The sequence below is a fragment of the Staurois parvus genome, unplaced genomic scaffold, assembly GCF_062004578.1.
Source record: "Staurois parvus isolate SC_StPar_1 unplaced genomic scaffold, SC_StPar_1.0 ptg001349l, whole genome shotgun sequence".
NCBI classification, from domain to species: domain Eukaryota; kingdom Metazoa; phylum Chordata; class Amphibia; order Anura; family Ranidae; genus Staurois; species Staurois parvus.
In genome coordinates this window covers 2,632,701-2,648,160 of record NW_028319145.1, presented here as the reverse complement: position 1 = coordinate 2,648,160, position 15,460 = coordinate 2,632,701, and the positions used below count along the sequence as shown (strand labels likewise).

The 15,460-nt window shown below is 42.1% G+C and overlaps 1 protein-coding gene and 1 long non-coding RNA gene across 5 annotated transcripts in view; one reads left to right on the top strand and one right to left on the bottom strand.

The window, feature by feature from the left end:
- The window catches only part of LAMA5 (laminin subunit alpha 5), a 215,966-nt gene that overhangs the window by 77,005 nt on the left and 123,501 nt on the right, over nt 1-15,460 (top strand). For all 4 annotated transcript variants that reach the window (XM_089661526.1, XM_089661525.1, XM_089661524.1 and 1 more), the window contains exon 3: nt 10,541-10,658. In XM_089661526.1, the coding sequence (XP_089517652.1) occupies nt 10,541-10,658 (118 nt within the window). The remainder of the gene's footprint in view (nt 1-10,540; nt 10,659-15,460) is intronic.
- The window catches only part of LOC149436720 (uncharacterized), a 68,057-nt gene that overhangs the window by 20,815 nt on the left and 31,782 nt on the right, over nt 1-15,460 (bottom strand). The window lies entirely within an intron of this gene.

Sequence of the window (15,460 nt, the reverse complement as noted above, 5' to 3'; positions counted from 1 at the left end):
TTCAGAACTTAATAAAATTCGAATTGTGAATAAAAAAAAAAAACACTTCACATGAGCCTAAGTTATACATCTTTTTTTTTCAATTTGATTTAAGCAAGATTGTTGCCATTTCCCCGTGATTCTGCGGGGAGCTGCAGCCTCTTCTTACATGACTCTGAGCTGTGCAAAAATGTCCCTTGAGGTCTAGAGATGTTGATGCTCACGTCCAGCTGATATAAGGCCTCCATTTTCACAGAATCCAATTCAGGACCACTCAGAAATTAAGTATGGCGGCAGTTAAAGCTGAAGTCCAGATATGATCCAGGCATATTCACCAACCAACCGATCACTCTCCCATTCACAGAACACCTTGTTTTTTTTTTCCATTGAATACAAGGTGTTCTCCAATTTGAAGAACAAGAGATTGGGATGTTTGTAGCGGGGCCATTGCTGTTTCCCTTTTAAAGAACTGTTTCCCTTTAAGACTGCATGTTGTCAGAAAGGGTTTGATTGGCTCAGCTCTCAGCAGTACTGGAGTGTTTGTGGGAGTTGCAGTTTCATCACAGAGGCAGACAATGTAACTTTATACTGCACAAGACTACAGGACCAGGAGGCTTTGCAAGGAAGGGGGTGGATGAGCCATGTGTGCCTTTGCAGAGGACATGTGAGGGCTAGTCTGCAGCCCCTACTGTTGAAGTTCACGATTTCCAGAACAGCAGAGGTTGCTAAGGACAATGGTCATCTACAGCAGCTGAAGTCAGCAACAACTGTGATCATTGGTACCAGTCACCCGGGACAGCAGTTACCGACAGCAACGACATCTCCCACCACAAAGAGGTGTTGGAAATTGCAGAGGAGGTGTGTGACTATCCCAGGTGAGGCACCTCAGAGATTGTGCAGCACCGACAATTGACAACAAAAAAACAACAGAGCTCCATTCATCATCCCTTCAAGGAGTTAAGCTCTGGAGACTGTTCTTCTTGGATGTGGTGAGCAACTGCTAACCTGTGACATGTCAGTCCTTAAGAGCGCTCCACCAATTCACAAACACGGGCCTGTGCAACACATAGACTCACACAGTGTTACAATCCCACAGTATACAAGTGAATCTGGGACTGAGCCTAAAGAGATGTCAGTGTAGCTGGGGACATATTGCTGCTGTAGTTGCAGGGGGTTATTTCTGATCTATAACTATACCGGTATATACGTATATACATGAATATTGTGTTTATTGATGTTATTGTGCCAATTCTAGAAGGTTTCTGTATTCAGTGCATTTAACTGCTATTTTCCAAGTTAATTTGCAGTCTATTTGCCATTCATAACGCTGCCCCAAACTACCTCACTGACCTGATACCCAAATACCACCCAACCCATGCCCTTCGCTCCTCACAAGACCTCCTACTCTCTAGCTCCCTGGTCTCCTCCTCCCACGCCCGACTGCAGGACTTCTCCAGGACTTCCCCCATCCTCTGGAACTCCCTACCCCAATCCATCAGACTGTCACCTACCCTTCTCACCTTTTATGCGCACCCTAAAAACCCATCTCTTCAGGGAAGCCTACCCCACCCTCACCTAATAGCCGTTCTCATCCACTCCTCCTACCACTGCATCCCCCACAGCCACTTCCTCCTGTGCCTCTACCCCCTCCCTTCTAGATTGTAAGCTCGAAAGAGCAGGGCCCTCGAACCCCTCATGTGTTGTATTGTTACTGTCTTGTCTCATGTTCTGTCCCCCTTGCTATTGTACAGCGCTGAGCAAACCCTTTGGCGCTATATAAATACTGTATAATAATAATATTTGCAGAGTTTTACCTGTCTTATTAAACCTGTTATAAAACTTCCCACGAGGTGTACTGGTGTGCTGTGGATCCAATATATATATGGTTCATTATTATTATTATACAGGATTTATATAGCGCCAACAGTTTGCGCAGCACTTCGCTTTACATCACTGAAGTAAGGACAGAAGTGCCCGTTAATTCCAGCTGCTCCTTCGGGGGTGAGCGCTACACGTCATTAACCCTCTTCTTTACGCCATCAGAGAGCACCTTTTGTGTTCATTGAAAAAAGGTATGAGATATGTATACATATGTCTAAGCTGGACCAATGTAACATACACTAAAGATCATACCTGGAGTCCAGCTTTTTAGGGGTTTAGGTTGCTGGTCATCCAGATGCAGCAGGTGAACTGGCAAGCTGACATTTAGTCCTTGGTGATATATAGATAGACTATTAGGTAAGTTAGTTTATACACACGGCTTTCATGTTTGACTTTTAAAGCTCCAGAGAAATGGTTCCTGTAGTCATGGGGTCAGTGGCGTCTGTTGGTCGTCTAATTCTAGCAGCAGATTTACACAGGATAGTCCTGAATTCTCCTTGTCTGGCTGCACTCTCCTTTTATGGCCTCCTACATACAAACATAACATGGATCTCTGTATAGAGACTCTCCAGCGACTTTCCATAAATAGAGCTGACTTTTTTCCTCCAGTTCTATGCTCCCCGCTATTAACTCCCCTGTGTCCTCACTGGCTATCTGCACACTTTCTGTAGGAAGCCAGAAGGGTTAGAGCAACTCAAGCAATCCAAATATTTGTTTTGGTTTCTGTGCACTAAAATAGCCCTAAAAGTTGCCGTCTAATCAGGTTATAGCTATACAGAGCTTTAGGGGAAATTAAGGAGGAACTCCACTGAACGCTGCGTGTATCTGACATTTCATAAATGGTAGAGCTCCTTATGTCTCCGCCAAAGGTGGTGTTTTGTTCCTGCTTGTAGACCCTTGTCTTTGTTATCAGACTTGAGCCAGGTCAACAAGGATCATCTTCCCTCATTTGTAGTGGAATATTTCATTACTCTGCTTCTGCAGGACTTGTATTGCAAAGCTAGTTCTTCTCCCTCAAAAAATATGCTAGCGCCTAAATCCGGGGATAACAGCATAGCCAAGAAATCAGAGAGGATTTAGAGTGCATGGTGGCATTTACATGTGCTGGCATTGTCATCAACAAGCCTAATAACATTCACTGTCGCTTAAAAAAAAAAAAATATATATATTACAGTACATGTCACTGTATAGTTACATAGTTAGTCTGGCTGAAAAAAGACAAAAATCCAAACAGTTCAACCATTAAAAAAGAAAAAGGTTGTTATTATTATTATACAGGATTTATATTGTGCCAACAGTTTGCTCAGCGCTTTACAATATAACGGGAGACAATACAGCAACAATACAGTTCAATACAAGAGGGAAAGGAGGGCCCTGGTCCTCAGAGCTTACAATCTAGGTTATAATCCTACACCCACAGTTGATCCAGAGGAAGGCAAAAAAAACCCCAGCAAAACATGATCCAATTTGCTCCTGTAGGGAAAAAATTCCTTCCTGATCCCCCGAGAGGCAATCAGATATCCCTGGATCAACTTTACCTATAAATGTTATATCCAGTTATATTCTGTGTATCCAAGAAAGGATCCAGGACTTTTTTGAAGCAATCCACTGAGCTGGCCAGAACCAACTCTTGAGGGAGTCTATTCCACATTTTCACAGCTCTCACTGTGAAGAAACCTTTCTGTGCGTGGAGATTTAAATTTCTTTTCCTCCAGATGTAAAGAGTGCCCCCTTGTCCTCTGTGATGACCTCAGGGTGAATAGCTCTACACCGAGTTCACTATATGAACCACTGATGTATTTATACATGGAGATCATATCCCCCCTTATGTATTATACATGGAGATCATATCCCCCCCTTATGTATTATACATGGAGATCATATCCCCTCTTATGTATTATACATGGAGATCATATCCCCCCTTATGTATTATACATGGAGATCATATCCCCCCCTTATGTATTATACATGGAGATCATATCCCCCCTTATGTATTATACATGGTGATCATATCCCCCCTTATGTATTATACATGGAGATCATATCCCCCCCTTATGTATTATACATGGAGATCATATCCCCCCTTATGTATTATACATGGAGATCATATCCCCCCTTATGTATTATACATGGAGATCATATCCCCTCTTATGTATTATACATGGTGATCATATCCCCCCTTATGTATTATACATGGAGATCATATCCCCCCCTTATGTATTATACATGGAGATCATATCCCCCCTTATGTATTATACATGGAGATCATATCCCCCTTATGTATTATACATGGTGATCATATCCCCCCTTATGTATTATACATGGAGATCATATCCCCCCTTTTGTATTATACATGGAGATCATATCCCCCCTTATGTATTATACATGGAGATCATATCCCCCCTTATGTATTATACATGGAGATCATATCCCCCTTATGTATTATACATGGAGATCATATCCCCCCTTATGTATTATACATGGAGATCATATCCCCCCTTATGTATTATACATGGAGATCATATCCCCCCTTATGTATTATACATGGAGATCATATCCCCTCTTATGTATTATACATGGTGATCATATCCCCCCTTATGTATTATACATGGAGATCATATCCCCCCTTATGTATTATACATGGAGATCATATCCCCCCTTTTGTATTATACATGGAGATCATATCCCCCCTTATGTATTATACATGGAGATCATATCCCCCCTTATGTATTATACATGGAGATCATATCCCCCTTATGTATTATACATGGAGATCATATCCCCCCTTATGTATTATACATGGAGATCATATCCCTCCTTATGTATTATACATGGAGATCATATCCCCCTTATGTATTATACATGGAGATCATATCCCCCCTTATGTATTATACATGGAGATCATATCCCCCTTATGTATTATACATGGAGATCATATCCCCCCCTTATGTATTATACATGGAGATCATATCCCCCCCTTATGTATTATACATGGAGATCATATCCCCCCTTATGTATTATACATGGTGATCATATCCCCCTTATGTATTATACATGGAGATCATATCCCCCCTTATGTATTATACATGGAGATCATATCCCCCCCTTATGTATTATACATGGAGATCATATCCCTCCTTATGTATTATACATGGAGATCATATCCCCCCTTATGTATTATACATGGTGATCATATCCCCCTTATGTATTATACATGGAGATCATATCCCCCCTTATGTATTATACATGGAGATCATATCCCCCCTTATGTATTATACATGGAGATCATATCCCCCCCTTATGTATTATACATGGAGATCATATCCCCCCTTATGTATTATACATGGAGATCATATCCCCCTTATGTATTATACATGGAGATCATATCCCTCCTTATGTATTATACATGGAGATCATATCCCCCCTTATGTATTATACATGGAGATCATATCCCCCTTATGTATAATACATGGTGATCATATCCCCCCCTTATGTATTATACATGGAGATCATATCCCCCCTTATGTATTATACATGGAGATCATATCCCCCCTTATGTATTATACATGGAGATCATATCCCCCTTATGTATTATACATGGAGATCATATCCCCCCTTATGTATTATACATGGTGATCATATCCCCCTTATGTATTATACATGGAGATCATATCCCCCCTTATGTATTATACATGGAGATCATATCCTCCCTTATGTATTATACATGGAGATCATATCCCCCCTTATGTATTATACATGGAGATCATATCCCCCCTTATGTATTATACATGGTGATCATATCCCCCTTATGTATTATACATGGAGATCATATCCCCCTTATGTATTATACATGGAGATCATATCCCCTCTTATGTATTATACATGGAGATCATATCCCCCCTCTTCTCAAGAGAGAATAAATTCAGTTCCTCTAATCTTTCCTGATAGCTGAGCTCCTCCATGCCTCTTATCAGTTTGGTTGCCCTTCTCTGCACTTTCTCCAGTTCCCCAATGTTATTTTTGTGAATTGGTGCCCAAAACTGAACTGCATATTCCAGATGAGGTGTTACTAATGATTTGTACAGCGGTAATATGATATCTCTCTCTCTCTGGAGTCTATACCGCTTTTAATACAGTCACACAGATCTCATCAGTAGGTAAAATAAGGTTCTTTGACACATCCCAAAAAAATGGACAGTACATGTCAACGCCATCACACAGATGGTAACTATTTAAAACAATGGCTAACCTGTGTGTACAGTATTTGTTATGTATTTTGAAACTCATAGATGTGAACTGTAGGAAGCATGCAAGTGAATGACTCGCTAGACAATGGAGCCAGGAACAGGGCGAGTGCCCCGGAACCTGCACTTTGTAAAAGCAGGTCAGCTGTATTACTTTACTTGAAAGTTCACATGAAGGAGACTCTGATCAGCATCACCATAGAAGAGTGTATAACATTTTTTATTACTGGTGGTAACATATTTGCTGTTCAAGCCTTGTGCATTTTTTTTGCAATTCTGCACAGGTGCATTGCCAATGGGACAATCCACACAGTTGCGCATAGGTCCATAATGCTGCAATGCGTTTAGAGCTGAAAAAAAACCCCAAAAATGCACGAGTGCATTTAGAGGCGCAAAACAAAAGCACGAGTGCAGTGATTTATGCATGTATGCACAAGTACACGTAAAATAAAACACTGTCAGGAAGAAGAGGATGAAGGTGAATTTTACACGTGAACATGCGCAGGTTTATGTGCCTGTACATGTGTATACGCACGGCCTTTGTGTTTTTCGCCAGTCTCTGCCAGCAAGATCATTGGCAATTTTTGGGCTGATAATTGGCAAACATTAGGCTTGCTCACACTTACCCGCACATTAAAATCTCTGTTTTAGCATGGGGGCAGCTATCGCTTTTTGGCTGCAGTGAGCCGTGGTGAGGGGACGATACGAATCTCGTTTTAGCGCATCACACTGTTTACTTTTTCTTTTTAAACTTTATTTAAAGAGCACAAGCATGTGATGACATGCAGTGCCTTCCTGTATCCTTCAGTGAAAGCGATTGTTTTCCATATGCCCTAGCGTTGACTGGTGTTTATCTGGATAATCGCCTGTCTCCACAATGTGTGTGAACGAGCCCTTAGGTCCATGTGCCTTGCTGTAAATTTTCGGTTTTATTCTTTATTGCCTTTTTTTTTATCCTGTGCAACTTTTCCTGTCTTACTAGATGCTCTGGGTGTACTGAGCAAGTGGCTTCTGGAATTACCCTGACTAGTACTGCTTAATGCAGCTCATGGCAGCCTTGGAACACAAAGGATGCCCATGGGAAACATTTTCTCTGATTATAAAAAATATTTTTTCAAGTGCTCAGGTGGATTTTTAATTTATCACTGGTGCTACATGCTTCATCCAGATGGTGGTGTACCTGCCAGGTTCCTGTAGTCAGCAGAGACGGCTGTCCCCTCCGGCTGTGTATCTATGGCAGATTTGATAGATGGGATAGTGGAAATTTGGCCGCCTGTGTACAGGATAAGAAGTCCTCTGCAGTAGCGGATTTAATTACCACTCCGCTGCGGGGAAGCACGGACACTGCATTAGAAGGGATTGTACAAAGCCGAGCCGTGTAGCATTACTTACTGTAAAGACAAATAGATCCACATAGGTCACTTCAGTCACACACAGTTCCCTGTCCAACATAAAATAGTCATTATGGAGTTTATTATTAGACCACAGAAAACAATTGTCATTAGTTATATCAGGAACTGAGCAGATTATCCAGGCCTGTTACCACAAGGTTCTGTAGTTGTCTTTTCTTTGAGTTTTACGTTTTCATTTTTCATGAGCCTCAGCACTGCTTCCAACATTGTAAAATCTTTTATTTTATTTCTGCATTTAAATAAAAATTGTAATTTATAAACAAAACAGAAAAGAAGTGCAATGATACACATCCAACCATTGCTTTTATATGCTTACAGATTAAAAAAAAAATGGGGGAAGGTTTTAACCAGGTGGTATTATACCCCATCAAGACTACATGTAATGTTCCCACAAACATCCACTTTATGTTTCCGGGGCTGTGGCCTCCCAGGTACTTTGGTTCATATATTTTGGGATTGCCCAACCTTATCTATGATTTGGTGCAAGATATCGGACGTGGCTACCTCACTGGTGGGAACCCCGGTACGATTGTCTTTACAGACCTGTCTCTTGGGGGCTCATATCCCGGGGGTCTCTGATGTTATTATGAGATTGATACATACTATATGTATTGCCACTTTATGGTCTATTGCAGGGGTGGGCAAACTTTTTGACTTGAGGGCCGCAATGGGTTCATATATTGGACCCGGGGGCCGGACCAAGAGTAGATGAATGATGTGTATGTGTCATCCATAGTAAGTATAGTAATATTCCCCCATAGTAAGCATAGTAATTAATCCCCCATATAGTAATTCATCCCCCATATAGTAATTCATCCCCCATAGTAATTCATCCCCCATATAGTAATTAATCCCCCATAGTAATTAATCCCCCATATAGTAATTCATCCCCCATAGTAATTAATCCCCCATATAGTAATTCATCCCCCATAGTAATTCATCCCCCATATAGTAATTCATCCCCCATAGTAATTCATCCCCCATATAGTAATTCATCCCCCATATAGTAATTCATCCCCCATATAGTAATTCATCCCCCATAGTAATTCATCCCTCATATAGTAATTCATCCCCCATAGTAATTCATCCCCCATATAGTAATTCATCCCCCCTATAGTAATTCATTCCCCATATTAATTCATCCCCCCTATAGTAATTCATTCCCCATATTAAGTCCCCAAGTCCCCCGTGTCAATTCACTTACCTTTGCTCTGCGCGTTCCTCTCGCCGTGTTCCCGCGCAGTTCCAGTGTAGCATGAAAATCTGTCTCCTATGAGGATCTGTCCCCCTCGACGTATCTGCGCATGTGCCAGTTTCAGGCATTAGCAGCCGATCGGCGATCTCCGGCACATGCGCAGATACGTCGAGGGGGGCAGATCCTCATAGGAGACAGATTTTCATGCTACACGGCGGACTGTGAGAGGAGCCTAGCTCTGCGGGCCATAGTTTGCCCATTGCTGGTCTATTGCCTTACACTGGAGATCCAATTCTGTACCCTTGTTGATGCTGTAATGCTCATGGAACATATTCATTATACCCTACTGGATAAGATGCACTTATTTGATAAAAAATGGGAGTCATGGAAGGATTATAGACATTTATTGTATGATTAACAACATTCCCAATGAAAGTTGACTGGTATATATTGTTGACAGATGTATCATACAACCTACTTTATCATCTACGTATTTCATGCACTTGCAACCTACTCTTTTCTATTTCTTCTTTTTCTTACATTAATATACTTTTCTAAATTGTACTTTTCAAAAGTGCCTTGTTTTTGCTGTAACTATCATTCGAAAATGTACTGTTGTTTTACAGTCTACTTTTGTACAATAAAACCGTTTGTAAACAAAAAAAAAAAAAAAGGGGGGGGAATCGTCATCGGCACCCCTAGATAACATCACACAATACCAATCCAGTACATTGAAAACAACTTACCTATACATTATACCAAAATTTTAAGATTTAACGTGGTCATTGCTTTTGCTCCTGGATACATCCCTGGCTTCTAATGTGACTTTTTGAACAATAAAATCCTTTTTCTGTTCCACCAAACAATACCATATACACAGGTGCTTGTGCAATGCAAGGACAGATTCTGATCCACGTTTTTGTTAGCTTTTGTAAATCTGTAGGGTTAAAAATGAGCAAGTAACGTAATTGTTTTGAGTAAACTACAAACCTCTATTGATTTAAAAAAAGCTTCCAGCCCAGGCATCCTGGATCACATGATCTGTCATTGCAAATCATTATGAGGAAGAGTCTATTCGGTCTTCAGGATCAAATATGGCTGCTCCCATATAACTTAAGAAAAAAAACTTCACACTGATGACGTCACACAGATTCCAATTTATTTGAAGCCAACAGTCACTATGACAGTCCTGCCCTCGAGACTTCCCCTTTGACGTGTTTCCCCGGAAACAAGTCAGCTCTTTTGGGGGGAAATGCGTTAGAGGGGTGGTCCGGCGGGCGAGGGTTGGCAGTGTTTGTTGGCTTCAAATAAATTGGAATCTCTGTGACGTCATCGGTATGCGTAGAGTTCCTTTCTTTTCTTCATGTGTTGGAGCGTGGATGGATCGGTAACTCATCTTCATCCAGAGAGGAGGACGCAGTGGGAGCAATCTATCTTGAGACTGGAGGAAATTTCCCACACGCACATTGGTTCGCAAAATTCATCATTATAAACTTTAAATTGGAGCAAAGTTTTTAATTAATTTCTACACATTGATTGGGTTTTTTTTAGAAGACTCCGATCTCTCACATTTATATCTTAAAAATGTAAAAAGAGGTCCCCTTTAAGTTGTGGCTGAAATTGCCTATATAGACTGATTACTTTTAACCCAAGTCCAACTTGTGCAGCCAGAACAGTAAAAGAGGGTTGCCTATTGGCTGTTGGTTTTTGCAGTTTAGAAGTTGCTTCTGTTCTATATTCACTGACCCCCCAACCTTGCTGTGTGACAATGTCACCCATGACAAAATGGTAAATGTGATTTTATTAACAGTCTTCACTACTTCTTGCAGGTTTTCCATGTGGCGTACGTCTGGATCAAGTTTGCCAACTCACCCCGACCAGATCTCTGGGTATTGGAACGCTCTACAGATTTTGGTACCACGTACCAACCTTGGCAATACTTTGCATGTAAGCTTTTTTTTTTTCTTTATTGTGTGTTTAATATTATGATAGACAGTGTCACTTCTCAACCTTTCAGGGTGACCAAAATCCACCAATCTGCAAAGTTTGGCATGGCCATATTCTTTAGATATTGACTTGAAAGGGAACCTGTCCTTTACAAAGACAGGATCTATTTAGGCAGCCTTTATGTATGCGGAAAAAATACTCAATTCAGCATTTAAGGGGAAACAGGTAGCATCACTGAAATGTGACATCAATTTTGAAAAGCAGGCGAATTTGAGGTGGACTACTCAGGCCTCCCACTTAATATTGACCTAAAATGGCAACCAGCAATGTGGAAGTGACCAGCTTACTTGATAGCAGCTGCTAAAAACAAGTAATTATAACATATTTACTGTGCAACCACAACAATGTGTACTAACATGGCCGAGTGTTGGGTAGGTGTAGGGTGGTGCAGCGACTGTAAACACACAGAGACCCAGAGTGCTTTAACCAAAGTATTGAGAAACTTGCAAATTGTACAGCAGCCCGTCAGAGAGGTCACCCAACCAGGAACATACAGTCAGTGTAGTGAAGAGTTGGTGATAGTAGGCCCAAACTGAAGATAGCGCTTGCCAAGGGAGGTGAAATGCAGCCTAGCCGGTCCAATCCAAGACGGAGCTTGCGTAAGGGTATACATAGGCCTTGAGCTTTCCCTACCCCCCTGGGACCTTTCCCTGCTGCCAGTGCTAACTCTGACAGGCAGGTATGTTTTCCCTACACTAGCCACTTCGCAAATGCATGCTACAACCTGGGGACAAGGACTTAAAAAGACTCTGCATGATCCAAGATGGCCACCAAGATCACCTGGATGCAGAGTAGCCAACCAGAATGCTGCTCTTCGAAACCAAGGGAACCATAGAAAAACAAAGTTTCCCTTGACTTCCCCTCCAACTGCAGTACCACAGTGGACAAAATAGACTCTATATATAGAATAGAAAAAATTGCCTTCCTGATCTGATATAATTTAATGACCTTATGATATCTCCGTCTCACTACTTATTGAGTGTGGATTATAAACCCATAATAAATACCTAAAGAAAACAAAATGGCAGTTGGCTAGTGCAAAATCTGCCTAAAAGATGGTTTGTAATCTGGGGCGGACTGACAACTCATGGGGCCCCCCGGGCAATAGGGGATCATGGGGCCCCTGTGTTCATGGCCAAACTCAAAAAAGCCTATGAAAAAAGGTACCAGGGGCCCCTTACTGACCCCGGGCCCCGGGCAGTGCCTGAGTTTCCAAATGGTAAGTCCGCCCGTTTGTAATTAATCCTATGCGGAGTAATTTATCACTACATTGGTGAATGCAGTATAGTATTTATTTGATCTGGATCAAATAAATACTATATTGTATTCACCAATGTAATGATAAATTACTCTGCACAGGATTAATTACAAACCATCTTTTAGGCAGATTTTGCACTAGCCAACTGCCATTTTATTTTCTTTAGACAAAATAGACTCACCTGCCTACAAGCAGGCCATGTTAACGTGCGCCTCGGCAGTCAGGGTGTCGGGACACTATGGTTTGACCACCTGTTTTTACTGTTTTTACTGTCCATCAGCTGCCCAGGTAAACAAGGCCTTAGGCATCAGGCCTGATGTATAGAAGAGTCTGAACATCTGCAAGAAAACGTGTCTGCTGCCACAAATCTATTTTTTTTTTTAATTACAGCTTTTTAGAAAAGGGAATAGAGTGGAACACCTCGGTATCACTTTTTTGGCTTGTACAAGATTTCCTGTTGAGTATTTAATACATCAGCTCATTCTTTCTTGCTTAGCTCTTGGCCCGTACATCCTTCAGGAGAAGGGATGTTTCCGTTGTCAGGGTGAAGACATAAAACCGCTCTGACTGACAGTCGGGCCTGTTATCACTTTCTGGTGATCGCTCGTCGTCATCCTGTTCGCTCTGCTCTTATTCTTGGTTATATTTAACTGTGAGAAAGCACATTCAGAGACCACTAATTAAAATAAGATGTGAAGCTCCTTACCAAACCAATTTTCTTGCCAAGAAGTTTGACTTTGAGGACCCAAAATCCCACGATCCAAATCTATCCACCCCTGAGCTGTCATGGAGAAATTACAGTTATTTTTTATGAAACCTTTTTTAGGTCAGTGCCTGGCATGTTTAAAAGGCTGTTCCAGCCAGCCAAGAGTTTCCTTTGAATTTCAGATATAGTGGGCAAAAGTTAGAATTTCTCTTACCTATTGAAAAGATTTTTCCACACTGTGGGCTCATGAACTACTAGAACCTGCCCACCTAAAGAAGGGCATGCTGCTGCTCAGAACTGTGCACATACTGTGGCACCACCAATTTAAGTGTATGTGGCCATGCCACAGTCTCTCTGCACCTGCATGCAATGCTACTTGTTGCACCCCAGGGGTTCAGCCTTTTCAGGGTTCAAACAGGTGGTGAGGTGGCTTCATTAGACCGTCAAATCACTTTTCAAACGCCCAGCATGGGCTGCTATATGTGAGAACGAGCCTGTGTGGTCTCCAAGATAGGAAGTGAGCAAAAAATAATTCTTCACAACACTGATGGAAACCTGAAATATGCTTCAGCTGAAGGTGTGCTTTAAACAACTAGTTAACTTAAGCTGGCCATAGATGGATTGTAATATGGCTGGTTCAGCAGAGACCGGCCGAATTTTGATCCACCTGTATTGTAGAAAGGGTCAACACAGTACAACCTAGGCCCGGTGAGTAGGCATGACTGTCTGGAGCCACTCGCGAACTGTAACAGCGGTCTGTAGACTTTAAAGATGCCAACAGCATCTGCAATTAGGAGTAGAATGCAGCCTGGCCAGTCCACACCCAAAGAGGAAGCTTCTTGAAGTGAGGTAGATGTAGTCCCTGCACTGTCCCTCCTCCTCTAGAACCTTTCCCTATTCCTAAGCACTTATCCTTTCCAGATGGGGAAGCTGTCCCTACACCAGCCACTTGCATAAGGTGCTCCAAACCTGGGAGCTGGAGTCTTAAATAGACTCTGCCTGCCCCAAGATGGCCACCAAAGTCACGTGGGGTGCCAGCACACAGTCGGACAGCTGTCTCCCTGTGACCACAGGAAATCCTGGAGGAACCAAGTTCCTCACAACTTCCTTCCCCTTCTGCATTGCCACTTCAGTTGAGCGCCACATACAATGGGGAATACAGACTGCACCTGTCTACATACACTATATTGCCAAAAGTATTGGGACGTCCCTCCAAATCATTGGATTCAGGTGTTCCAATCACTTCCATGGCAACAGGTGTATATAATCAAGCACCTAGGCCTGCAGACTGCTTCTACAAACATTTGTGAAAGAATGGATTGCTTTCCGGAGCTCAGTGAATTCAAGTGTGGTACCGTGATAGTTTGCCACCCGTGCTATAAGTCCATCCATAAAATTTCCTTGCTACCAAATAGTGGTGGGGCTCTATGCAGGGACACCGCTATTATATTAATTGCTGGCCGTAGACGGGGCAAAAACCAGCTGACTTTTTTTTACAATGGTAGTACCGTCGGCTGACTGAACGACCGATTTTATGATTTTCTAAAAAAAAAAAGGACTTTTTTTACAAGTCTATGGCCTGCAGAGTAGTGAAGTGTTGGTGCTCTGTCATGTTTTTACCAATGGGGAGATTGACCCTCACTCTTCAGGGAACCACCTGTCACCAGAACAGGAAATGAAGGCAAACCATGAGGCATTTGCATGGTACAGGGCATTGACTATACACACTCCTAGGAGTTCTTGGAAATGATGCTGTCATGAAGGAATACTGTATGTATGAAAAACATCATACAGGTAGTGCTTTGATAAATGTTTACCATTTTTTATGTTTTGTAAGTTCAAATAAAAAGTTATTATTAAAAGCTCCATGACTGCATTTTTGACCATTGTCTGTAGGGATAGCCTTGCCACCAAATTCCTTCTACAGATGTCTGACTCGGCCTTGTACATGCTCATTGTTCAGGGTCTTGTAACCTGGCGGGACAGTTGGGATTCTTTTCCTGCTCCTGTAGCTGTTATATCCAGCTGTTAACTAGTTTCATGACAAGAAATTACCCGTGTTCTCCCTTCCTGGTGATTAACTGCCATTCATGTGCATCTCCTGTCTATAACAGCCGTATGGGGGCAGACGGAAACATAACATCCATCGTCTGCCTAAACATGAAGATACCATGACCACCAAACTCAGCCTTCCATAAACTTACGGTTAGGTCTGTAGGACATGATAAATGGATGTTCACATTGCCTTATGTCTCCTTTATGCATCTTAAAGAAAACTGATAGAAACACAGAGGTTGAGGTTGATGAGACCTCATTCTGCAAATGCTAGTAGCGGGCCTGCCATGCTGGCCTTCTGAATTAAATTTTTTGGGTTAGTGACCCAGAAGAGAATTGTAGATAATTCTGACTTCTAACTTTCCTGATTCTGGGTCAGCGGTCAGGATAAAAATGAACTCTATAGGTCGGCAATCACAGCCTACCTTTTTCCCTCAGGAAAGGTTTACTTTAAAGTGGATTTCCACTCAAAAGGCAAGCCGGCAAGATGGAAGGGTACCCCTTTGTCAAGCTTTGAGCTTGACAGAAGAGTGCGCTTGGACGACAATCTCACAGCACATGCTCAGGAATCACTTCACTACGATGCCCGGTGACGTCATCATGCATATGTTGCACTCCATGTGCGGTCCAGACCTCGGTACCAGGCCCCTTCCATCTTGCCATCTTGCCTGGACACTGACAGAAGGTCAATTGTCATCCACAGCCGCATATTATGTTGCTCAC